Source organism: Paramacrobiotus metropolitanus, unplaced genomic scaffold (genome assembly GCF_019649055.1).
Source record: "Paramacrobiotus metropolitanus isolate TYO unplaced genomic scaffold, Prichtersi_v1.0 Parri_scaffold0000022, whole genome shotgun sequence".
Taxonomy (NCBI): domain Eukaryota; kingdom Metazoa; phylum Tardigrada; class Eutardigrada; order Parachela; family Macrobiotidae; genus Paramacrobiotus; species Paramacrobiotus metropolitanus.
Window position 1 is genome coordinate 1 of NW_026570242.1, and position 26,014 is coordinate 26,014.

Consider the following 26,014-nt stretch of genomic DNA (forward strand, 5'->3'; position numbering starts at 1 on the left):
TATGGCATAAAATCAGTTGAAAATAATAATGATTGTTTCAATTCTTCTTTCAGATTCTGAGACTTAAACGCCAACATGTTGTGGTGACCTTACTTATATACAACGCAAAACAATTCTTGAAGTGGCATGGGTCCTTCTGTACAGACATGGTTGCGATCCTGTATTTCGTGTTTAGGATTAGTAAACTGCATCCGTAAGTCTTGCTGATATTGTTTGAACATTTTTCTGAACGTTGAGCTACTACACAGATTTTGATACAGTACAAGTACTTACTTAAAACCACGGTACTTATGCTTCCATTAATTCCATAATTCCATTGCCAAGAGTCCAGGACAGTTATTTTCTGACATAATCGTTTCTTGCAGTTGCACAACTCATTGGTGTTTTACCCCATGGGATCAATGGTCTCCATGTGACGCAACATGCGGTCCAGGAATCCGCCAACGTTATCGTGCATGTTACCCTTTGCACGCTGTATGCAATGGGACAGTCACAGAAACCGAAAAATGTCAACTGAAAACCTGCCCCAGTATGTGACACCGTTCTGCAAAATGTTGAAAAATAGTTATGGGGACTACCGCCTACCGGTGCTTTTGGTCAGACATACATCTAGTTGTACCAAATTTTAAAATTTTTTCAGTTTGTTGATTGTTAGATGTGGGAATTTGGAGCGTATGGAGCGAATGGGCTCCGTGCACTCGGCGTTGCGGAATTGGAACCATGAGTCGCACTCGCTCTTGCTTGTCAACTCAAGGAGTTTGCAGTGGCGGCAATAAGGAAGTGAAACTCTGTAATACACACGCTTGTAAAGGTATGAATAGTATTGTACAAGCCCAGCACGGATGAATATTGGCCGATTGACTATTAAAAATAAGTACAGTGTTTTCAAGGATGTGTTGCTTTGCGGTCGCTTACAAACTGTCATAATATTAATGAACCCGTACGTATGTTTAGTAATATCTACATTATGATGCATTTTGCATAAGTTAATCGAAACACGGACTGTCTACTTGGACATCCAGTACTGCATATAACTTGCAATGACGACTAACGTGTTAAGTTACAGTACAGTACATGAATTTTTTACTTTGTACGATATTGTACTCGTACAGTGAGTCGTACTCGTACTTATTGTTAAGTAGCAGCTCAGATACTAATTTTCTACTGTTCTGGGCCAAGTTGTGTTAGAACAGTGTGCATTTCTTATCGCGTCCATGGTAACAAGCTTATGATTGACCACTGGACCTAGACAAATGATTTTTGCAAAAGTCAACAATCTTGGATCCACCGCTACACCTAGAGAATTTTGATGTACTTTAAAGCAACAAAATTGGTGAAGTAGAAGCCGAGATCCTTTGCCTCAAAGGACAGGGGCCGAAGTCCTGGCACAGATAATCAGTATTCATATAACTATTTTTGTAACTATTCATATAACTATTTTTGTAACTTGTTACTACCATATTTATACATACGCCTTAAATCTTAAAAATATTGCGACTCTTGATCAGCGTAAGTAGCACGTTTGGTCAAGAACGGGATACAAGTTCATACAACGGTTACGTTATTGCTCTCACAGAACGAAAAAAAGCAAACACTTAGATATCTGTACGCTAAAAAGTGCCTTATCGATAGCTACTGGCGGCTGGAGCGCTTGGGGTGAATGGAGTTCGTGTTCGTCAAACTGCGGTCCAGGAGTACGATATCAGGACCGGACATGTGAGGATCCACCGCCTTCCAACGGTGGTCCGGCTTGTCATGGTGCCGGAACACGAGTGGCACACTGTTTTGAAAAGCCCTGTTTAGGTACATTAATTTGTAATTTCAGTATATTAGGAGTACAGACTGTACAGCAGATGCGTCTCATTATTAGCAGCACGTGCACATTCATATTTTTAGATGAGACAACATCGGTTGGCGTTTTTAATGGAAACTCCTTTCTGCTTTATCCGAAAACGATGGTGCTGAAACGCATGCTGACCATGTATGTGAAATTCCGTCCAGACCAGCAGGATGGAGTCATCATCTACCGACATCATGGGAACGATACGTCTAGAACACGCAACGACACCATTATTCTGCGACTGGAGAGCGGAATGGTGGATTTGTTTATTCAGTTCGGAGGGATCTCCCAGTGGTTGACCGTTCCATTTCCGCTCACAATGAAACAATGGCATGATGTGTTCGTCACCTTTGCTGGCGCCAAGGTTGCCATGCGTGTAGACAACGGACACCCGATCGACTACTCATTTCCCAATCTGGAAGTGGAGAACGTTGATCTTGATCAGCACATGTTTGTCGGAGGACTCAGTCCGCCATTTGTTCTGAAGACGAAGATCTCCTATCCAGGTACGTCGTAAAGAAAAGCAAAATATCTAAAGGTCAACGTTGTGATATCGCTCAATCGATAAAATTGTGAACTGTAATGCAAGTAATTTGATAACGCGTGCAGTTTTCGAAAATGCTTTTCATTTAGTATGCTTAATTTGTAGGTTTCATCGGCCATGTGGCAACAGTTCGAATTAATTATGAAGACTACTTTATTGAGCCTCATACAGGCCTTGCTGTCAGTGAGGAATCCAATCGCCCAAGTTTCTCTCATGACGTAGAGTTGACCGAGATGGATTCCGATCAGTTGTATCCAATTTTCAACGGTGACGACTATATTACGTTTCTGTGCAAAGACTGCCATGGTAAACCGAACTTGGAAGTGGAGATTGTGATTAAGCCTTTCCAGACGGACAATGGACTGATTTGGATCAGTTACGGAGAGGAGCCTGGTTCATTTGTCGCGCTGTATTTCAGGAAAGGTTCGATCTTTCTGTGTATGAATATGGGGCTCAAGAAAAGATGCACGTCGACCGAAGTCGTACCGGTATGTTTTGCTACTCATCTGTCTACACTTTATTAGTTTCTACGTCTTGCTAGCCTAGGTAATTGATTAATTACTTAGGAATTAAATGTCCCACGCTTAAGAAAGTAATTTTTGTGCATATACTTCTTTTTTGCAGAAAAACGAATGGCTCGCCATTAGTTTTGCCCTTTCCGGTATCCAGATAAAACTCAGACTGAATCATGAGCGAGCCCAAATATTGGTGGCGGATGGTCATCAGTTTGTTGCACGATCATTTTTACATTTTGCTGGGGGAGAACAGGAGTTGTGGTCAACAATTTACATGATGACTCGTCAAACACGAGGTTTCGAAGGCATTCTTTTTAGCTTGAAGATCAACAAAAAGGTCTACGATGTCAGGAATAATGTTGGGATGCGAGAAACTGGGCGCTTGGTTAGTTCTGAAACTACAAGTGTGGCAGGTGTGTACCTAGTATGTGAATAAAACTCTCTACCTGTGTTTATACTGCTGTGCGAAGTTGCATGATACGTATGGTAACCTATTAATTTTTTAGCCAGGTACGACGAATACCATGAACCGCCTGTGACCGATTTGGAATTCATTTGTGACCTTTCCGATTACGTGGATCTTCTGGATGGCCAGCAAGCGTATTTGTTCTGGCTGAAAGAGTCAGAGATTATTCAGAATTTTACCGGGATCGAGATTCAAAAGGTATGTCATACAAATACTTTTCAAAACCGGCTCACACTTGATTAATTAAATACCCGCAGTTTAGTCCCCTTCAGGCCTTACTAGTAATCCCGGGACACTAATTTGTAGAATGCAGAGAACCATTATTGTAAGTAGGTGCCTGGGATGAAACATTCTTCAAAAATGTCCGTCCGCAGCATAGAAGCCAATACGAAGGACGGATTTTATGGATGTTTACTTCGCACTGATCATCATGAAATATTGACTCATGTCTTTGGTGTCAGTTTTGATGACGCAAATGGTGAGTATAGTAACGATGGCGAATTTGATTTCCTTTGTACTTTTTCAACGTTTTTACGTTTCCAGAAACTGATATCGTGGAGGTTGCGGAGACTGCAGTTCTAGCCATTGTTCTAGGACTCTGCTTATTTGTTATAATAGCTCTCCTTGTTCTGCTGAAATTAGGATGTTTGAGAAGGTACCTAAAACTGTGTATTAATTTATTTATTCATAACGTTACACACAATATTATATTATTTTCCAGATTTCCACAAATATTATATTATTTTCCAGATTTAACTTTATACATCAATAATATTATTTTCCAGATTTCCATCTTACAACGCCATTATTCGGCATTTACCTAGCTGGTTCACCGAAGGTCACCGAAAAGACTTTCTTCGCCGCCATTCAACCAGCCTGAAGAAAAGCGGAATATACAACCCGGAGGAAATTCACAGGGTTTTAACTATGCAACAGAAGTCCATTCAAGCGTCTTCCGAGTTTCCGCGCGGGTTTGGACGTCAGAGCGTTAATCCACCTTCAACGATGGCTGATGCTCCGCGGGGAAGTCGAACCTCTCGACCTAGCTTGCAGCAATCCGTTAACGAGTTTATACCGCCCCCGGTAACGGACGCACTGGCGGAGAATACGCCATTACAAGCGGAAGACAATAACCTGCTGGCGTATGATCCTGATTCCGACTACGAAACGCCGATTGCCAGACAGCAGTCAGAAGGAACATTTTTTCCGCCTCCGGTAACTGAACCGTACAGGCGCAGCACGAGGATATCGATGCGAGTGCCAGACCATGTGCGCAAAAATCCGGATGCGTTTTTGCCTGTAGGGTCACGGTAAGCTTGAGGGCGTTCAGTGCAAATAGACGCAGTATTTATAATTAATATAACTACTGTAATTATTTTATGATGCTTATTACTTTAACACTGATTTATTTGATCTAAAAATTAAAAAAATTAACTTAAGCTGTATGCTGCATTTACGGGCGTGGATCCTGCATTTGCGTATAAACACGATTTAAAATGCGAAAACAATATTTTAGGCAGCTTAAAATAATCACTAAATATTTGGCAGTCCGTAACAAAATCTATACTTTCACTTTGCTGTTTACAGATATCTCTGTTATGATAAGCAAACACATACTGTATTCGAGAAGGGAGCAATATAAAAAAACTGTATCGTATAAAAATTAACGCTGCTTTTGTCTAACGTAAAATTGTTGAACAGAAGCGGCAATCGCAATTCATGGCAGCGATCAAGCAAAAAATTATCCATAATACCGGATACTGGCGAATCGGAGTTGACTCAGTCGACCGAGCCTACCAGTGTTACTCCATCACTTGTGGTCAGCCAAAACGAGGAAAGCGGAACAGGCTCAGAGACCACGCGTACCATTGACAGCGCATCTTCCAAAAAAGATTCCTTACCTCCCACTAAACGCTCTGCCCAGCATCACCCGCCCAGAAACGAGGGTAATCATGCAGCATACTCAACCATAATCTTTCAACGGCAACTTCGTTCATTATAGAGTTTACTCATGATGCAGGTCCTAATCAGCTTCTCGGGGAAATACCGCCCGGGCCGGCTACAGCAGACCAACCGCAACCCTTCCAGTACACTAATCCACAGTGGCCGTACACTGCAGCTAATAACAATATTGGTGCTAACCATCTGGTCCAACCTCAACCTGGATATGCACCAGGCGGGACTGGCGGATACACACACAACGTGAACGTTCCAGTTGGTCAGATGCCCTATGCCGGTCAGACACACTTTCCACCCCCGGCACTGCAAAATCCAGTTTCGGCTCCCTACGCTCCTCAATGGAGAGCCCAGGAGCCGGCATTCATGGGTTATCCAATGCAGCCGCAGTCATCTGCTTATCCTCAAACTCCTGGGTATCCAAATCAGCAGCCAACGCGGCCATTTTTTTACCAGTGAGATTATGATTTTCTGACACAAGCAGGGAGCAAGTTCCAAACTACACGTGAAAAGATATTCTTGTGTCACTAGTTCATCCTTAAATTATGTACTGCCGCTGTTATTCCTCTGATTCCGCGCAAAATTAATTCTATTCAAAATGCGCAAGTTAACGCTAAAATTTCATGTTTTAATTTTGTATACTTGTACTTACTTATAGTGAAATTCACAACTGCATAATAATTAATTTTGATCTCTTATTTGCCGCAACGTGAGCGACACATGTACGTAAAAGCTGTAGAAATAAGTAAAATTAAATAAAACCCTGTTTTGCTTCTAATGCCTAATGGTAATCCAAATAACAAGAGCATACGAAAAAAATCACTTCCACGATATGACAATACCATCCCAAAATCCAGCAACAATAACAGCTGATCTGCAGTTGAACAAATAACTGATGATGTGATGACATCGGAATGGCAGGGGAAAGGAGGTTCCATAAGAGAACATGAGCCGAATTCGCCGGCCCAGGCCAAGAGGAGAAAAATTCGAATTACTGGCCAACACCATCCGACGTCAATTCGAAGTACAAGGCAAGTGCTCTCCAATAAAGATGATGTGATCAAGGTGTTGCGAATTGGAAACGCCATTCCAGACACCGGTTAAGCGTTTCCGGTTTCTGTATCCTCTGCCGTGACGTCGTATTCGCTGAGCGCAGGCAATCATGCATTATCCAGTTTGGGATCATGTGTGTAAGCAGCCAACCGCACTTACTATGGGGTCCTGGAGAAGCGAAACAGCGAAGCGAAATCCCAGATCCCACTTATATCATGGAGTCATCCATGCTTACTTCGGCGCTCCGATGAGATCCTAGTCTGTTCCTGGCCGGGCTGACGCGGCATATCTTCAGTTTGTTAAAAAATATTATTATAAAAGTTTGAAGTTAAACCAAACAAAAGTGCACTCCATTTACCTACTATGACGCAATTACAAGATTAAAAATTGCTTCTACGGTAAAACAATCAATACTCCCACAATCCCCCAATCATCATTTATTACATTTTTAATAAAAAACTCATTCAGAAGCTGGTGGCTACTCGTAACTAGTGTACTCGTAGTACAAACTACAAAGTAGAGTACCGTACCGTGTACCGTTAAACGACAACTACTGACCACACGGTAAATTAGTAAATATTTTGCAAGACATAAATCATGGTTTTGACAGTGCGTTTGATAAATAGTTTCGGTTAATAGAATTTGATAAAACCATAAACCAAAAGTGTTTGTGTTTTTTGCGCCAAGAGTACATCGTAAGTTACGCCGACGACCGGAAACTGGACGGAAGTTCTGGAAACTTTAGAGTTCGCGGAAACCGTTCGGCAGAACTATGCGGCGTGAAGAAGCTCATTAAACTCTGCCCCGGCCTGCCAACTGCCCTGGTCGGGTGCCCACGAGATCGCTTCTTCGCTCAAACGTGTCGACACATTGTCACCCGGAGCTCCGAGACATGTTGTCGATATCGTGCCGGGATTTTGAACTGGGTAATACGTTTTTAGAGGACGACCTCTTTGCATTTTTCGGAGCTCCGACATATGCTGCTGAATCGCTGATATGGTTATGTGGCTCATCATGATATTTTGAGGTCGACCTCTCTCGCATCATGATGGACGATTCTAGTACTGTACTTGGAAGTCGACTTCCATCGCATCGGTCTGTGGATTCGGAAGGCCCTAAAACGGCCATAACAAATCAAAGAAAGGGGTGTTTGGGGTGGGGTGGAACTCAGAAGTGACCAAAACAGTTCAATATTTTTTAAGTCTGCTACAAGTACTTCTATATACAAGTCATTTCTGTTTTTATGCACCTTTTCACCAAGTACTGTACGCAGTTGCAGGTCGCGTATGTGAATCGTGAACAGTGAGCTGAATGGGCTCATACAACGTACTGTACGTCCGCCGGCACTGCAAAATAAAATTTAAATGGACACTGAAGTGCAGGGTAGCAGAACACTGAGTGCAGTACAGTACTGTACACTTTTAATAGAGCAATCACTTTTATTAAAATTTTTTAATTATTGATTTCATCAGCGAGAATCAAAATGTTAGTTGTACAGTGAATCTTGACAGACTGCGGAACTGAGAAATCATTTGGCGAATTCGGCATCTTTGAGTGCTGCTGTCCAATTTAATTTCGAAACGAGCGACGGTTCTCCAAGCCGCCGATTTAAGTGCAAGCGTACTTCTATGGGAAATGATCCACAGTCGGCAGTTATCTGAGATTTCGGGCCAGCAAGAATGCGGTATTTCTGTTTTACTTCCAGGATTGGTATTATAACAGCCACATGTTTCTGTAAGGATGGCAAAACCTTGAAAAGTTTCTTATAAGTTATTTTAGCATTTAGTCTTTGTTATAGAAAACTGTGCGACCGTTTTACCAGTTTAGGACGCATGTAGCCGGCAGATATATTGGCCTGTTTCCTGTTGGCGAGCCCGGCAGGAAAGTGGTTTTGCTCCCATAAATCTGCCGAAATGCGCCCACAATTCTGCCGACCCGACCCTATGCATTGCCTATGGGAACTCCAATATATCAGCCGAACCGGCGCAACAGTGAAATTTGATACTTTTGTTGAGTGCGAATCGGTAACAGCACGGCCGGGCTGCATCATGTCCACCATACAGCCGCCTAAGCATATTGTACCGGCGCTAAACAGATAGATGCGCGCGCTATCCCTTGCGCCGTGTCTAATTCTTACAGAGAAGCCTTCTGCTTTGTGGGTTCATGCACACTGCACAGTGCACAGATACCATCGCAAAAAATAGTAAATTTATTAGATTTAATAGATCGATGTTTTTCCAAACAACTATTCTGCTTACACCTACAAACTGTGGATGATGTACGTTACCCTTAGACAGCCTTACATAAAAATTCCCACATCCCTTATTCGGCAATATCCCCTACATAACAAAAAATGCCTGCGCGCTGGACAATAGTTAAAATAACTGATTTAAACATTGAAAAAACCAAAATCGTTAATGTTACCCACTCCATAAACTAATTCTATTTGCCTGCGCTTGATGTAACTGTAAACGAAAACAAAAAGTCTAATAAAACGTATTACTGAAATATTGTCAACATATGGCAACATACTGTCAGTTTAACTGGTGATGTCATGCAAAAATGCACCCAAAATTGAAAAGTAATTTTCAAACAACGGCCCTAGATCTGCCGAGCTGCGCCAATATTCCTGCCGACCCGACCCTATGCATTGCTTATGGGAACTCCAATATATCTGCCGAACGGGCACAACAGTGCAACTCGATATCCTTGATGAGTGCATGCCGGCTTCCACTGTCCGGAAGTGCTGCAGCTTAACATACTGATGATAGGGATATTGTACCAGCGGGGATATTGTTGCACCTCAACAGGTTTCACATTTATGAATGTTGCACATTCAAAAAGTTGATTATACACAGAACACATTTACTGAAATTCGGTTGTTATTTCCTAGGGGATAAAAAGAGGTTTGAAAAAGTGGGGATTTAAACGTTTTGTGTAGTGCCTGATGTATGCAGCTGAACACTCGTGGCAAAAGGTCTGATGCCCAATTCGCTTTGATGTAAAGAAACAGCGACTAGATTCTTTATTTCAGCATTACAAAGCCGTTTTTTTCGAAAAAAGTTTTTGTACAAGTTTTTTGTAATTCTCAGAAAATGGCCGGTAATATGCATAGTCTGTGAGATTATGCAGGAGAAAAAGTTGCAGATTATAATAGGTAACTGATTGAACTTACATTTAAAGTAAATCTACATTTAACACTATTTTCTGATTAGCACCGGGTCAATATGCCTAGGTAGCTATATCTGATGCTGCAGCCCGGCCGTGCTATTGGCGGCTCGCGCTTAGCAAAAGTTACAAATTTCACCTGCGCCGGTTCGACTGATATATTGGAGTTCCTATAGACAATGCATAGCGTTGGGTCGGCAGAAATGTGGGCGCATTTCGGCAGATTTATGGGAGCAAAACCACTTTCCTGCCGGGCTCGCCAACAGGAAACAGGCCAATTTATCTGCCGGCTACAGCTGCATGCCTAATAGCCTACAATATTACTGTAATGATATGGGGTTTTCAGGCCATGCACCGTGCTACCCCGGCCCAAAATTACTAAACGATTCAATAATATAAAAATATGCACCTATTAAAATCTGATACCACGCCAATTTGACGAAAAAAACCGGTTTTGGGAAACCCTGCAAAAATACGGATACGTATTATAAATTACGAAGTCCGTACGTTTTCAATTATCAGCAATTTTCTGCTATCAATATGCAAGATAGCCGGTGACCAAGTATGAAATCTTCCAAGCAGTAGCACATCTGCTCTCCACATCCATTCACCATTTGGAAGTCGCTTTAACTGTCGTAATCTTCTTCTGTAGGCTAATAGGTAAAAACTATCAGCTTTGGAAATCCGAATAAATTAAACTAGAAAAGTAAAATTACGACGCCTACAAGGACCACCTCCCGAGATAGTATCTGTTTTGAGTCTTAATTGACTATTTCTGGAAGAAATTTATCGAGATAATCAGTATTGGTGTTAATAACTAGTAATTTTAACGATTACTTTATTCATACTTGAAAACAAAATGCCGTACCAGTGATCATCAGAATCTAAATCATCGAAAACTACACATCCGGTTTTATCCCGGTATTCTGTAATGGCCGGATATATCGTCGTCCACGACAAAATGGACTTCCGTGCTTGTGACTGCGCTCCCTTTGGGGGTGGCACGGATGGTGAAGTCTCTTCTGCATCTTTGTGCACTGCAGACTTGCGCGAAGATTTCCTTGGAAATAAAGTGCGAGCCCAAAACTTCCATATAAGATTTGGCATAGACTAACTGACAAAGAAGGAATATGGGCCTGTAAAATCTATTAATTTATGTTTAGATACAATTTTCGACGTCAAACGGAGGAAGAGTGTTAAAACCATGCTTTTTTAAGGTCGCCGGGATGCCGTCCCAGGCAGCTAAACCCTGCGCTGCTGGCTCGCATCGCGTTTCCATAGAAAATCGCCGCCGGATGTGAGTTACATGGCAGCTTTGGAAATGGAATTCGTGTAACCAACACGTACAGTACTGTACATGCAGTTTATGGATTTGGGGGGATCCATAAATTACGTACGCAGCGAACCAGGGAGGGACGGGTCCGAAAAACGTGACAAGCTGTGACGGCCCCGGCGAACCCAGGGGGGAGGGGGTGGTCAGCTCCATGTGTTATGATTGAGCGAACCAGGGGGGAGGGGTCAAGCAAACGTGACGGACCGCTACGAAGGGGGAGGGAGGGGTGAAGAAACCATGGTTTTCTGCGTACGTAATTTATGGATGCCCCCTTTCCATTTTTGTGACGAACTTTTTTTTCGGCCACGTCAAGCAGTTTTAACATTGGAACTTATAAAAAATTCGGATCATGTTATTTTCACCCGTATTGAACTAATAGTACAGTATTTTTTTATAAGAAATTAAATCTCTCCAAAATCCTGCAGTAGTTTACCGTTTACGGAAGCTGTAAGGTGTATCTCTGGCTGTTGGCGCATCTTGTTTAATTTTCAAGCTGAAAATGGGTAAGTGCATTCCGATTTATCGTTTGTGTGACGGGATGAGTTTCTTCATGAGATTGTTTTCGGTGTGACAGCCGTTTCTGCGGGTACCTCCGGTTTAATCGCAGTAGCATCCAGCATTCTGCTCATTGGAGCGATGCAGCTCTTCAAAGCGCCTCTGAGCAACTCGCAGCCTGGCACCGTTCTCGGAGGATTCCTGGGCTCGCAGTTATTCGTCCTTTTATTAACCGTAAGTGATAACTGCATCTGCGCGCATAAAGGTATATGTATGTATGCCGATGTGATGGTGTTGCTTTGCAGGCTGTGTCTAATTTTGAGATGAGCGCTTTCGGACCTGGCTTCCAGGCCAGAGTGTTCCCGGAAAGTAAGCAGCTGGTGTTGTTCGATCTTTGGAGAATTGCGAATAAATGATGGGTTTTGCAGTTGTGTCTACATTGCTGATCGCTCTCTTTGTTGCGGGATCGGTGCATCGTGTCTGCGTAACGACCTGGTAAGCATTTTTCTTACAGTGGTGTGAAATTACATGGGTCGTTATCCTTACTTAATTCACCCTGTAACATTCGCTAGGAGGTCCATAATTTTAACGGATATTAGAATAGCTGAATATTACGATTAGCAAAACTGTTTTCCGTATGTTATTCGAGATGGAAGAAAATCAATAAGGCAGCTAGCCGCTTTTTTGACTATGTTTTTGCATCCTGGCTCGCCTGTACTGGATGCGTACAGCAGACTCAGAGCATGTTACAGTACTTTAATTTTCTGGCTGCATCTTTACACAACATCGACAATTGTTTATTTTTCTGCAGTTTTTAATACGCGACAGCGGCGCAGCGTCATACAAGCTATTTTTCCATTATGAAAATTAATAAGCGAGCTAATGGCTGGTCTCTCTCTGACGGGATTTGCCGAATCACATCTGTAGTCGCTATTTTCGCATATTTTTATTTTGAGCTACTATCAGTACAGCTCCACAAAAGTTTTGATGATAATAGATTTCACGAAAAGACAGTCTATTTAACAATAATATATGACTATTTTACAATTCAGGGTACAAACTGCGAGTACTTCGGTGGATTAAATTAATATGAAACTACTGTAACTTCGACTCATAAAAACTTTTATTAATGGTGTGTTATATAATTCTATACCTACTCTAGGTAGTCAATTAAGTATTGAATACTCAAATAGTTATAGCTTATGGACTGTATCTGAAAAAGAAATGAATACATTAATTAATGCCTAGCTTTTTCTTACTTTGCAGTTTGCTGTTTTCATTCGTTTCGCTGTACTACCTAAACAAAATGTCCGGTACGGCATATGGAAACGTCACCTCGGCCCAGGCGCAAGTGAAAAGCAAGCGGAAATAAGCTGCGGGTGTTTGCGCGTTATGGCCTCGCTGCACCGTCTTTTATACATAATTCATTGTTTTATTCTAATTTTATTTTGCACGTGTTTTGTTACCAGACTATTGTCTGGCTTCTTCCAGTGAAAAATCCACCAGTTTCGATGTTCTGATTTTCGATCCCTGTGATTCCCACGGGGACATTGTTTAAACTTCCTGCAGTGACTTGATGAATCACGTTCCAACCGCGCTGGCAGTGTTAATTTTAATGGGGATTTCGGCGTCTCATGCGTAGGTTTCAATTGGATTCTTTGTTAATAATGGCTTACTTCCATCCCACACTATGACCTTGCATGAGATTGAGAGGTCACGCATTACTGGACCAGTATTATACCGCACGTCTAGCGTGAGAGCGGTGCGTTTCGGGGCGCCCCTTTCCAGCAGCTGTGATTAAATAGAAAGAATGGGAACAGCCAACTTAAAAATGCCCTAATGCCTAATTGAAAGGATCTGCTAGTTGAAGCCCATCTTACGTTCAGATTATTGGACTAATTTGTGATTGAGTACTGCAGATTAATTTACTTTAGGGCATTCCCAACTGGGCAAAACTGTCCCGAATGCGTGCTTGAGTAACTTTCGGTGCGGTCTGTGTACTCGATAGAAAGGCTATAATTAATTAAATCTGTGTAATCTGAGCGAGGCAGAAATTTCAGTTACTTACTGTCTCACAAAGGGAGAATTATGGTCCAGATACTTTTTGCTGCATCACATTTGTACAGATATGAACAACAATCACCATCTCATGGAATGAAATAAAAAAACACGGTGGAAAAAAACGTTTTGGGTGCAACACAATCAAAGAAACACGGTATAACAGGGTGTGTGTCAATAATTTCCGCCTACAATTGTGGAAATATTTTTGTCAAGTCGCCATGGACCTGGAAGTTAGTCGGCAAGAAACAGTACCGCTAAGGCGTAAACTTACAGTATTTAAATAGTATTTCCACCTACTTGCATCAGTTACATGTACTGATTTCATTGTTTTGAAACGTTGAAATGCTATTTCACACTGATATCTCTACGCCTTACAGATTGTGTGGTACCCTGCATCGAACCGGGACGCTTCAAATCGTAAAATTCTGCTCGCTTGATGTCACTCGTATCAGTTCAGTTCCGATTGGAATGCGAAAATACTATGTATTATGTTAAGATTGAAAGAATCATGTACAAGTACTTTGGGTCCTATCATAAAGGATTAGTATAAAGTAGCATTAACTATAGATATGTGGTACTTAATCAAATTTTGTACTGCATATGCGGTACAATTTAAAATTATCGGTATATTAACCTTAACAACAAGTGCCCCGCTCCAATCCACTGTAACTGGCAGAGTAATTATATAAGTACCTAAAGTATCTAGTTGATCGGTACGTAGCGCTTGATTGAGAACGTTCACTTGATTTGGGAGAGGTTAGCAACGCAGATAACCTGCTATCTTCAAATTAAAAAATGTCACCGCTACTTGAGAACGGGTGATATGCGTGGAGCGCTTAATCTTCCATATAATAGGCAGTGTTCGCACCTAACGGAAGTCAGTTCGGAGGTGTCAGATAAACATGCCAGGCTCACTTAATGACAACCATTGAACGCTCCTCTTTAATCTGACGGCAGTGGGCAACATCCCTGATGGAGATTAGGTGAATCGCACATGTCAAGTAGGAGCGACGACAAAAGCGGATCCTCATGCAAGCGGGGTGCGCAGCCCCGATTTCCAGCCGGAAGTGCGTCATTGTGCAGCTTTGAGGAAAACAACACACATTCCAGAATACTTAAAAGCACGGTTTTGGAAAATTCTGCGCTATTCATAAGTGTGACTGCACGAACAGGATATTGAACTCGAATTGACATAAATTTTGTAAAACTGACATACAAAACCCACGCGAATTCTCCGAGATTCGACCGGATGAACGACGGGAAGTCTGTGGGCAACGATACATTATCAAGTATTATTATTGATATTTATTTAACATTTAATCCAAATGTAGTCTTCGAGAGCAGTTTATGTTCAGCTGCTGTAGCAGCTGCTAATTGTGTTTTGTTCGCGTGAGCAAATCCATCTTGCGTCGCATTACGTGGATTAGCCACGCATGTCTGATTACTAATCTGGTTAAACTACAACAATCATAATGATTTGAGTAAGTGCAATAAACTAGTGACATTTTAAAATAATAATAAGAAAATTAGAATTGCCTATTTATTTTAATAATAGGAAGGCCCGGCTAGACACGTACGGCATACACCGAAATCTGTAATTATGCACAAAGGTCCCCAGTCATTACTATAAATTTGCCGTGGTTTACGTCACGGTTACGCGGCGGACGACAGGCGCGCCCTGATCGATGTGTTTGGCCAATGGGAATCGATATGTATGTGCTCACAATGCCGGCTACTTGAGTCAGAACCGCTGCAACCAAAGTGATAGACAGCTTGAGCCCGGCATTCTTTCATGCAAAAAGTAAACCTTGTCCCGACGTCTTTTTTTGCCTGCAGTATCCCGGTTCGATGCAGTAGTTAAGCTAACAGAACGCGGTATTAATCACATGTCCACTGGGCCGTTGCGCGAGTGCCACCAGTGCCGCTCCACCGTCTCATCCATTTGCTCATCTCCATATGAAAATGTTTGTTTTTTGTATTAGCCGGCCGGGAGCGGCGCGGAGTAAACCCTCCATGAAGAGACCGGCGCCGGTGATCGCAGCAGGCAACACTTGTCCATCTGTTAGTGTGTGCGGATATTTGTGTATTGTGCGGTAATAACGGTAATGGATCATGATGGGCTGATAAACTGGCCCAATTATTCGCTGGTAATCAATAAGACAACCAGTGCTACGGCGGCTACCGTCGTCGCCGCTGCAAACAATAATGCCACCGCTATCAACTTTACATTGAACGATTTCAAGGAATTGACGCGCTCACAGCCCTCATCGATTCTCACCATATCCGTCTACTCAGTGCTACTGTTTTTTGGTTTAATCGGCAACTTAGTGGTCTTCTCGACACTGCTGAAAAGTCGCTACCGGAAGTCCTCTCGCGTGAACAAACTAATTTTGCATCTGGCCATCGCCGATCTGATTGTATGCTGCTTCACCATTCCCATCGAGATTGGCTCGAGGATAACGGTCACATGGGAGGCCGGGGATGTGGGATGCCGGATCTTTCAGTTCTTTCGTCCCTTCGGACTGTATCTCTCCTCCAATACCATTATCTGCATCTCTCTCGATCGCTACTTTGCCATTGTCCAGCCGCTGAAATTGGCCGATGCCCGCCGGCGCGGACGGATCATGCTCGCTGCGGCGTGGATATTCGCCGTGATCTGCAGTGCGCCGCAAGTGAGTGCATGTCCTTTCTGCCGCCGCAGACTAGAAATCGATAATTCAATCAATCGCGCCATGAAAACAATCACAAACGTTAATTACCATTAACTAGCTGCAACAAACCAGTAAATAATATCACTTCGAAACAGAACTACATAGTTCATATAGATGCGCAGCGCCGTTAATACTTACAGTAATTCAGAAAATTCGAAATTTTTTAGAAAAAGTAAATAAAACTTGAGTATTGCGCAGTATTAATCTGTACATATTTTTGTGCGCCGGCGACTTGTATATAATGTATTTATGGAAGCATACATTCATTTACAAGTTTTTGTGTGTGCGGAAAATCTATAGATCCGAGAATTCAAATGAACACTTCCGGTAGATCGAATATATACAAAGTATTGTGTATTCGCCGGGAGAGTTGTAACACTGCATATCCGTATGGATAAGCTTTCCAGTGATCGCAAAAGTTCATGACTTCCTGATATCGCTTGTGTTTATCGTTCTCAGGTGATTTCCTAGCAAAATGGATTTTCGTTGCCGTTAGATGTGCAGTAAAGCATCAGGTGGCGCTGCGTGTAATCTAACTTACGACAGTCTGTTTGCCAACATTAAATTTTAAGTGGCTAGATAATTAAATGAAATTGTAGGCAGCGCTCTCCTCTTACTGGTGTTCCAATCGGCTTGACGAGATTCGTTACGCCTGCAGCCGGTCTTACGAACCCAATTTAGGGAAGTTTCTTCCAAATGTTGCCACATGATGCTTGCAGTGACACACGTTTTCCCGTAATATATGGGTCAAGGAAGTTAGTCAGGACATGCCGAGAAATTAATTCATATTAACAGAACAGGGATTCTACTGTATCGCATGAGCGAACGTTTGCAATTTCGCAATATTTAGCATTTAGCGCAATCAAACTAGTAATTTACTCGCTGAAGAATCAATCAGAAAATGAGCCGGCATGCGCTCAGTAAAGGGCTCGATAACCTACGTCATGCAACCAAAATCCATAATATCACCCAGTAATGCTTACAATTAGCATGTATAACACTATTGTGTAATAAATATCATGATCTCCCGGCCTTGTTTATAATCATTCGTATTATTTGATGGCGTCACTATCAAGTTGTACAAAGTGATCCGCCAAACGGTTCTGTAAACTGCATCGATATCACGAACAACTTGTAAATAATAATTGGCTTAATTGTTACTGAAAATTCTATAATCTTTACATGGACGTACTTTGCATCTATGTAATGCCATGGCCAGGCCATACAGGGCTTTGTTGTTCTCAGTTAGTCCATGATAACTGATTTCCAGTTTTCATAATAGCAGCGGCATTTATTCTTGGATATTTCCAGGGCGAAGCAGTGGACCATTTGCACACTTTGTATGATAATAATGACACAAGCTTATTGCTAAATGATCCCGAGTAAGGGTTAAATTTGGTTATGTAAACATCTGCGTTCCGCTAAATCAGTACCATCCATGCATGTATGCTGTTAGGATTTACGAGGATGACTTCCGCTCTTCACATTTACTGGTTGTCTTATATGAAGGGAAGCCGGGATAGCAATCTAGATACCAAAATTTGTAATCCGCTTTTGAATGTTTGAACACCTAGTATTTTGCGACTGGTTTATAATTATGCTTTACTTTGTTTTTGAGTTTATAATTTTTACGCTTTTTCCCGTGATATTAGCTACATTAAATACAGATTCTTATGTGTACAATACTCCATTTTCTATCGTTACAATACACACTGGCTGATCAAATGCCGGTATGTATTGTACACCGCTGGTTTTTTGCAAATGTTTTTTGTTTCACGATTGTTCGCTTTTTCCAACAAATTTAAAAAGATTACAGTACATAGGGATACAATACTAATACGGTACGGTACGTACTAACATACGGTAGTAACATACGTAATACGGTACGGTACGTAGTAACACTGCACATGTGTGACCGGCGATAAACAGGCTACAACTAATGCTTGCAACTCCTAACTTGCAAGAAATCTCGTGCATATTCTTCGCTGAGTTTCGTCGGGGGAACGCCAAACGTGGATAATATACCATTCGCTGTAAAAATTAAACATGGTGCAGTAGACTTTAATTATGCAGTCCGAACCGACAATTACTTACCTCTGTAAATTTGGTTTTTCTCGTGACAGTCCTGATTCACTGTTCTGACAAGTAATTAAAAGCGAGTATACACGTGTTTAGGTGAGGGTACCGGATCTGTACCTTTAATATTTTTTTATGTAAAAAACTGCCCTGAAATCGTTTATACCGCAAGCGAAGCGTAGCGCGATGGTCCAGCCAAGCCGGTTGCGCCAGAGGCGCTTATTTATAATGCTAATTGGGTCCAAGTGGATAGAGATGGCATGAGCCGGCACAGCGCCCAACAGTGCATCAAGGGAAAATCTTTCCATTTCCGTTCGGTTAATAGATAGAGCGAAAAGGAATCCCTACCCTTATGCAATGTCCGCAGCGTTAACAGGGCCTTAATTTAGAAGAGAGGCTAAAATAATGCCGGAAGTGAAAGGTTTCGCTTTTTTTGCAGCCAACTGTCGATTGACAGGGATCATAATTAATGACAAGTTTAACTTTGGACTGCATGTATTCATACAGTACATGAGTGGTCGCGTTTGTTTCATCATGTCGCGAAGAAATCGATTCAGATTCTTTTAAATGTCTAATGTCTACTCGGCTCAAATAGCTGTCACCAAAAGAACTGTCTTCCACAAAACCGAGATATAAATAGCTTTCTTTAAATATCTTAATTTTATAGATATAAGAAAGTAGTGCGTGTCAGCACTGGTTTACTGTTGCATGTTTGCAGTTACTTATCAAAAACAGCGAATCAAAGAAACGCATACACGCGTTCTCAGATCACTATAGAGTAATTTTATGCAAAATTTGAATTAGAGTTAAATTAAACCATGTTGCTTTCGTAAACAAATAGATCAGGAATTGTATTGCCGTTAATTTCAGATCATGCGCGTATTATTAACAGACACTGAAACTGCACCACTTAAAAAGGTCACCGTACACATGTACACCAATAATTAACTACATAGATCTTGAGAAGTGTGCATTCAGTTAAATCTGAATTTTGGTGTCACTATGCTGCAATGCAAGTGATCGCAAACACGCTCAAATGTATGTGTATTTTTTTGAATCTGTCAGTGAATGAGCGGTTGGATTTTTTTGGTTGGCTGCAACTCTTCGACAGGAAGTGTTCCTGTGCTAACCGGAAGTTATCCTGCCGTCAGCAGGATTGCCCATTGCTAGGATGCACATTATCCCCATCATTTTCTCTGCCAATGTGTTTGTGCTTAGATCGCATGTTTCGCGCATTTTTGTCGGCATACTCGTAACTCTTGATGCACTTCGTTATCGCTTGACTGATTACAGCGGGGATAACATTTCCGCAGAACCCCATCATGCCCACTATACAGATAGAAATGCCGAACGTCCGCAGAGGGAGCAACAAAATCGATAGATTGGAAATATATTTCTTTATGAGCAAGAGGTTCGGCAATTGCTTGTGACAGTTATGGTGGCCAGTCAAAAAACTCTAACCGATCTCGTTTAATCGATTGCGGCTTTTGTCGAGCGCCAAAAAAGATACGCACACAGACTGTATCGATGGCACGCATCATTGTGATGGATTAATGTACTTGTAAGCCATAGTTGACTGTACCCATCACCTCGAACCCGCAAATTCGTCTAATCGTTAAAATCCAAACAAATTAGTAAACCGCCAGACAATATAGTTAGCTTGTGTAACCTCTGTTTACAGCATAACGCAGATACTGGAAAGTGTTTCCTGCAGAACCACAGTGCTCAGATTAATAGTATTTATGTATCTCGCAAAAATTCTAGGTTGTTAAATTTGTTTTGTGATGCTATTTTGTTCACCACTCAAGTATTTGTATCTTATTATGCTGAAATTGCGTATGTACCGTACCTACTGCATTTTCCGTTCCGAGTCGATCATGTGCAAACTGCAGTGGCGTGTAAGCCCACGTGTATGGAATATCTATATAATATGTGCGCTCCCATTTCGTGTACGAGCACACGTGAAAAAAGACATAGATGCGCAGCACTTTGTATACGTACTATGCCGCAAAAATGGGATCGGTGCAGTCTCATAAATAAAAGGCGACAAAAACCTCTCAGTTCTTATTAAAACTATATTTTTAGCGCTATCGTGCTCCTTAAGCCAAGAGCCTTTCTCGAGGGCTTCTAATGTCATCTACAGCTAAATAAATAACTGTAATAAACGGTATACCTGTAGATCAGACAAAAGGCAGATCGTCTCTTGTGCTTGTGAAAAAGTGTATTTTTCCGCGACAAATATACAATATGCATAGTGCATAAAAATACTATTGTCGAAGTCTGTAGTTTTATTTTACTGAAAACTGATCCTCTTTTCTAGAGAAATTTTCTTAGAACTGAGTGATTATATCAGCAGCAGCATTCACTTCCAGAGAGGGGGGTTGTGATCAACGTCAAACATCACTAAAAAATAAAATATTGCTCTGGCGCTTAATTGCCGTTTCGTTCATGAACAATACAAAAAATATACAGATACTAATCATTGTTTTATGAGAATACCAAGAACTTTTGAATTAATAAAAACTAAATGAAATCTGTGCAAACACTGTTGAAAGCAAATTAATTTGTTTGCACGCTATTTTGTTGCATTTATAACATAACACTAAACCGGAAAACGCTAACACAATGTACTGTAATAACATTACTTCAAATGTTTGCTTTTGTTTAATTGCAGGTGATCGTTTTCCGGGGCGAATTAGTTCGATTGCAGGACTGGCCGGATATCGCATTTACCGACTGCCTTTCAACAGGTTATTATTACTGCCATCATGATGTAATGAAAGTACTTGCTGAGTGTGTTTATTGCAATTTTACACCGTGGTACTACTTAATGTTATATGAAATGAGCTTCGAAATAGCTGCAGTCATCGACTGCCGATGCAAAAAAACACTGAACATACCCCTTGCTGATTGATATTATCCTTAATGCGTATTTCAATAAATAAAACTGTTATTAGATATGGTGCTTTCAGTGTTATGATGCGTCTTTGGTTATATTTAGGTATTTTCGAATACGAAGGATATGATTTGTACAGTATTTTTTCCGTGTGTGTCATGTACGTGCTCCCGTTGGCTGTGACTGTGGCCGCTTACACCAGGATATTATGGGAAATCTCCATAACCCGGCGACTGAAGGCGACAAGTCAGACTGAAGGTAAACAACTAATTAAACCACCTGCGCCGCCAACGTGTAGGAAATTAACTTAGTCACGCGCGTCCCCCACACCGGTGACTAGAGAGGAGATACATGTATCCGTTTAGAGCTCTACTACATACAGTAAACACTGTTTCCGCTGGGCGATCAAAAAGGTTAATTTTTCGGGTCGGCTCTTATTGCGGCTGTTGTTGTTTGTTAACCAGAATTAAATTATTTCCCATGAATTCCAAAGACATATACGAGTACGGTATACGAAATTAAATAGAAAAATTACTAAATTAATATAATAGGAATCTGAGCGCGTATATATGGAGTTACACTAGAAAATCGTTTGGTTTAACTGCACCCTGGACTTGGAATCGGAACGAGATACGCGTACAGTGCTATGCTCTGCAGCAATACGTGCGAACCAATTTTCCAAGGTTTTATATCGTGTAGTTTTTAAACACGGAGAACTGAAATACTGAAATAAGCAGCCAGCGTCAGGAAAAGCAGGAAATACATAAAAGTAAAAGACTCTTATATTCACTAATTGTGAGTAAGAAACTGTTGGTAACTGGTATATATAGTACGTAGTAGACACGACTGCAGTAATCTGCGCTTGCTGATCTGTTTCTGTCACGGTAATTAAGCATTATACATATTATTCTTTACAATTAATCAAATCTGACATGTGACGTAGCTGCTATTTTTAACAATCGTGGTGTTTTTTAGCGCTATTATACATGGGGCAACACAGCAGTCTGCAAGGTATGCTTGTACATAGTCATCTCTGGTTCCCACTGCACCCCACAAAACGCCCCACGTGTAATATTCGCACCAGCACATGTTTCACAAATTATTCACCATCAGTTGCACCCTTTTAATGAAAACTACTTGACCGGCGTTTTCATCATAAATATATGTAGAGTCGTAGACCTTGATTGTACAGCATCATGCATTTTTATGCATAACAGACGCACACTCGTTTAGTAAACGTATTCGCAAGGATTGTTGGGTACAGCCGTTGTTTAAGTTTAACTAAATGTTTTGATGTGCTCGTACGCTTGTGAGCACAGGAATCTGATTACAAAAATCTGCTGTTATAGAAGAGTAGTATTGCAAAGGTTATTTCAAAGCATTTCGTGGATCAATAATTGCGCTATCGTCGCTTGTATATTTTATTATTGTCAATCATAACAAATGAAATCTCAAGTGGTCGGCGCGTGGTTTATTGTTCGGCTTGTTGAAAGGCGAGATTTATAAGCGCCTTTGTACGGTTTATAAACAGAAGACCCATTCTAGTGTGGAGAAGGAGCCCAGTGATTCGCAGTTCGCCTATTCTCATGAATCAGAAGGTTTCCGGTCCGCTGATAGAATGCAGCAATAAATTGCTCATTAAAGTCGTACGCGCCCACCGCACAACCGGCTACGCAGTCTTTCATGCAAATGCCCACTTTGGAGAAGTGTCAAAATAAATCTGCTCACTGCTCATTTAATCCCCTTGACAAAGTGTAAACTGATCCCAAGTAGTCAGCGGAAAACACATTTCACTTGCCGCATGCACTGTGCAACTGCAGCCGCATCGTTGACGCGCGGAGATGCCGCCGCACTCGCGGTCCGTAAATCGGGCTGAGCTACCGTAATCTGCCCATTAAACGCAACTTCTCAGCTTTCCTCTATGGACAATATTATTATTGATTACGGCCCGAATAATGAGAACAGCGTTTAGCACAATTTTTCAATTACGGGTAATATAATACACCTTCCTGATGCTGACTGACGTTGCCGGCTGATCGACTTATGAAAACTGTAAACAGCACGCGCTGCTACCGCATTTGCCTAAGTAACCGTTACTTATGTTACCGTTGGATCGATAATCGCATGTACTTACAGGGTGAAATACCATACGGGATATTGTTCAGGCATACATTTTCCTAGTTAAACAGCTGTGAAGCAATTTTGTAGGATTCCAGGAAAATATTAAGTAGATAAGTATTTCCTCTGATTAACGACGCTATCCACAGGCTACCAAAATATTCGGAATAATGGAAACAGCTTAAATAAGATAAGGCAGCACCTAAATATTTTACTCGCATGCAAGGAATTTTTAGCTGATTATTAATTCACCATAGGCTAGGCGAATTTCTTCGAAACGTTTAGTTATGCTTTGATTGGTATAAAAATGCACAGTGCGAAGTTTCTTGCGCTAGTGACAGTACAGTGACCTTTGTTCCGGCTGCACGCCTCACCGCTTCGATAGACTCAAATTGAATAGTGCTTAATTTATTTTTGGTTAATTCGGTTGGGATTGCGACGTAATGCCTAGCTAATGCGCTGTCATGTCCCAAATTCCCATTTTTGGCACTGTCAACTTGATCCGCACCCAATTCGCACGGCTGGTCTTGTGACGGATGCTCTGTGGGTCCCTCAATGAAAGATGTTGTTTGTCTTTGAAGGTTCCGGCGTGGGCGAATCATCATTCCTAACGCAGGCCCTACAAACGCCGCAACAGCAGCCCGGAATGACATGTACGGCCGATGAGAATTCCGGCTTAACCAGCAATTGCAACGGGCTCAACAACGCGGCCACCCCCGCCGCCCGCCACGTGCAACTGCACACCAGCGTTAACCGCAGTGCCAGCGCTAATGTAATCCGCAATTACAGCCAACGGCTGCCCGGCACGGGATCAACAACAACGGCCAACGCGGCAAATCGCATGGCCGATTTATCCAAAATTGAACGCGCTCGCAGCCGCACACTCAAACTCACCATCCTCATCGTACTGTGCTTCGTAACATTCAATACTCCCTACACCGTCATGTTCTTCTGGTACCAGATCGATAAGGCATCCGCCGAATTGGTGGCGGTGATCATTCAGGAGATTCTCTTCTTGTTCGCTGTCAGCAACTCCATCATCAACCCCTATCTTTATGGCATCTACTCCAAGAGTCTCCGTAACGAGATCAGCAACAGTCTTCTGTGTCGGGCAGTGCGTAATTGTTTCATGCAAAAAAACGATTATGGCGGCAGTTCCTCGGACATGTACAGGGACGTCAAGGAGCAGCCACAGCCGGAACCTATGTACGTTCCCTTGGTCAAGTCACCCGTCCACAATATCCACAATATGCCCTATCACCCTTACCAGCAGCAGCAGCACGCGTTCTCCAATGCGACGACCAATCAGCAGCACGCTCTTCCGAATGGCCACAAAGCCCACCCCCTCTACTGCAGTATTGGCCAGTGCACCAGCAACACCAGCAACAGTCGCGCGGACAAGTCACGCGCCTTCGCATGCGGCTATCCTGGTCTGTCTAGATCCGTTGACCACATTGATGCGAAGCAGCGGAAGCTGTCCAAACGCCGCAACAAGTCCGAAAAGGCCCACAGTCATGTGCAGCAGTATTCGTTTTCGGCCAATTCCACGTCGTCGGAGAAGTCTCTGGTGTCGGAGAAAGCCCGCAGCTGTCACGGTGTAGGACGCAACACTGCTTACCAGCGAGTAACTGCCGCCTATAAAATTAGCCTCTGTCCGAAAAGCAACAGCGATCTCCACTCATCGTCATTTGATTAGCACAAAACCCAGTTGATTACAACTTGTGGTATTATATAATAAGTAATTTTCTATTTGTAAAAAAATTCCGAATTACCTTGTTCATATTTTTTTGGTGAGTCTATAGCGTGGCGAGGATAATCACAAGCGAATGAAATTGAAACCATCTTCTGTTTTAAATTTCATCCTATTCATGCAATGTGATAGTAGCACCTGAAGTACTTGCGCTGGTTTCTGTGAGTTGTCCTAAAGGTCACGCCTGTCTATCTAATGATCGAGTAAAAAACTGTTAAGCGGTCTTTAAACCTGTGAAATGATGGTATGCAAAACAACACGGACTGAATTACGGGTTTCTCTGGGAGGAAGTCCGTGAGTCTGCACACACCGTATATAAACTGTTAGATCAGAGCACGGCCATGAAAATTAGAGGCAAATGTCACTGACAATTTGGTTAGATTTACTGTAATAGTCCATACTCTCCCATGTATTCCAGCGTGCTCAATGACTCCTCAACATCCATAACACGCCGCATAGTAAATGGGATAAACAGGCCGAAAGCTGCGTGATACGGAGCAAAAGACCGGTTCGAGATGCATGTTCCATTATGGCAATTGTGTAAAATCATTTCTTTGGCTCACTATTGGGACACTACAGTTATGGGAGTGCAATTCAGTGCCATGAGCGGCAAGCGCCGGCAACTATTGACGATATGAAAAATGCTCTCTTTCTCCGTCTATGTCAATCTGACTAAATTATAGCCATTACGAATAACGATTTTTCCCAGCAATCAATTGATCGGCACAGGCCAACAAAGGCATCAATTCATCTTGTATGCTAAAATCTAATGTTCTCCTAGAATCCAGTGATCCCCAATTATTACCCCACATCTGCATATGTAATGTGGCAATGCACCAGAACTCTTATCACGAGACACGATTATTCCTCTGAGTCCAGAATACCAGCACACCCATTCTGATGAGGAGGTGTGGCCACTTCGAGGACAACGTCAGCGGTATCATACATATAAAGTACGCATTAGGCAGCAAGAAAACACTACTTTCATGTTTTAAAATTTTTACATCAAGTTAAACTCTATCTGAAAAAAAT

At 42.0% G+C, this 26,014-nt stretch overlaps 3 protein-coding genes and 1 long non-coding RNA gene across 5 annotated transcripts; 3 read left to right on the forward strand and 1 right to left on the reverse strand.

Moving 5' to 3' along the window:
• The first annotated feature begins 74 nt into the window (after positions 1-74).
• LOC129586828 (uncharacterized) lies at positions 75-6,031 on the forward strand. The gene is made up of 13 exons (XM_055480279.1): positions 75-193; positions 366-529; positions 656-811; positions 1,633-1,803; positions 1,897-2,346; positions 2,490-2,872; positions 3,009-3,312; positions 3,406-3,563; positions 3,699-3,843; positions 3,909-4,020; positions 4,151-4,675; positions 5,067-5,311; positions 5,386-6,031. Exons 1-13 carry the CDS (start codon positions 147-149, stop codon positions 5,778-5,780), a joined length of 3,255 nt encoding a protein of 1,084 aa, XP_055336254.1. The 5' UTR covers positions 75-146; the 3' UTR covers positions 5,781-6,031.
• A 1,595-nt stretch (positions 6,032-7,626) lies between these two features.
• On the reverse strand, positions 7,627-10,801 carry LOC129586897 (uncharacterized). Its single transcript, XR_008690231.1, has 3 exons — positions 10,411-10,801; positions 10,050-10,195; positions 7,627-8,106 (listed from the first exon to the last, which is right to left on the reverse strand). It is a non-coding gene; the product is annotated as an uncharacterized LOC129586897 (long non-coding RNA).
• Positions 10,802-11,205: 404 nt separating this feature from the next.
• Positions 11,206-12,966, forward strand: LOC129586868 (protein KRTCAP2 homolog). The gene is made up of 5 exons (XM_055480338.1): positions 11,206-11,378; positions 11,450-11,604; positions 11,676-11,739; positions 11,799-11,865; positions 12,637-12,966. The coding sequence occupies exons 1-5, from the start codon at positions 11,375-11,377 to the stop codon at positions 12,740-12,742; spliced, it is 396 nt and encodes a 131-aa protein (XP_055336313.1). The 5' UTR covers positions 11,206-11,374; the 3' UTR covers positions 12,743-12,966.
• Positions 12,967-15,202: 2,236 nt separating this feature from the next.
• Positions 15,203-25,198, forward strand: LOC129586704 (gonadotropin-releasing hormone II receptor-like). Of its 2 annotated transcripts, XM_055480053.1 has the most exons (5): positions 15,203-16,103; positions 20,893-20,968; positions 21,220-21,372; positions 22,090-22,125; positions 23,814-25,198. In XM_055480053.1, the coding sequence occupies exons 1-5, from the start codon at positions 15,537-15,539 to the stop codon at positions 24,926-24,928; spliced, it is 1,947 nt and encodes a 648-aa protein (XP_055336028.1). In that variant the 5' UTR covers positions 15,203-15,536; the 3' UTR covers positions 24,929-25,198. The 2 variants fall into 2 exon arrangements, with proteins under 2 accessions (XP_055336028.1, XP_055336029.1); XM_055480054.1 differs by lacking the exon at positions 22,090-22,125 and having other exon boundaries at positions 15,204-16,103.
• The last annotated feature ends 816 nt before the right edge of the window (positions 25,199-26,014 follow it).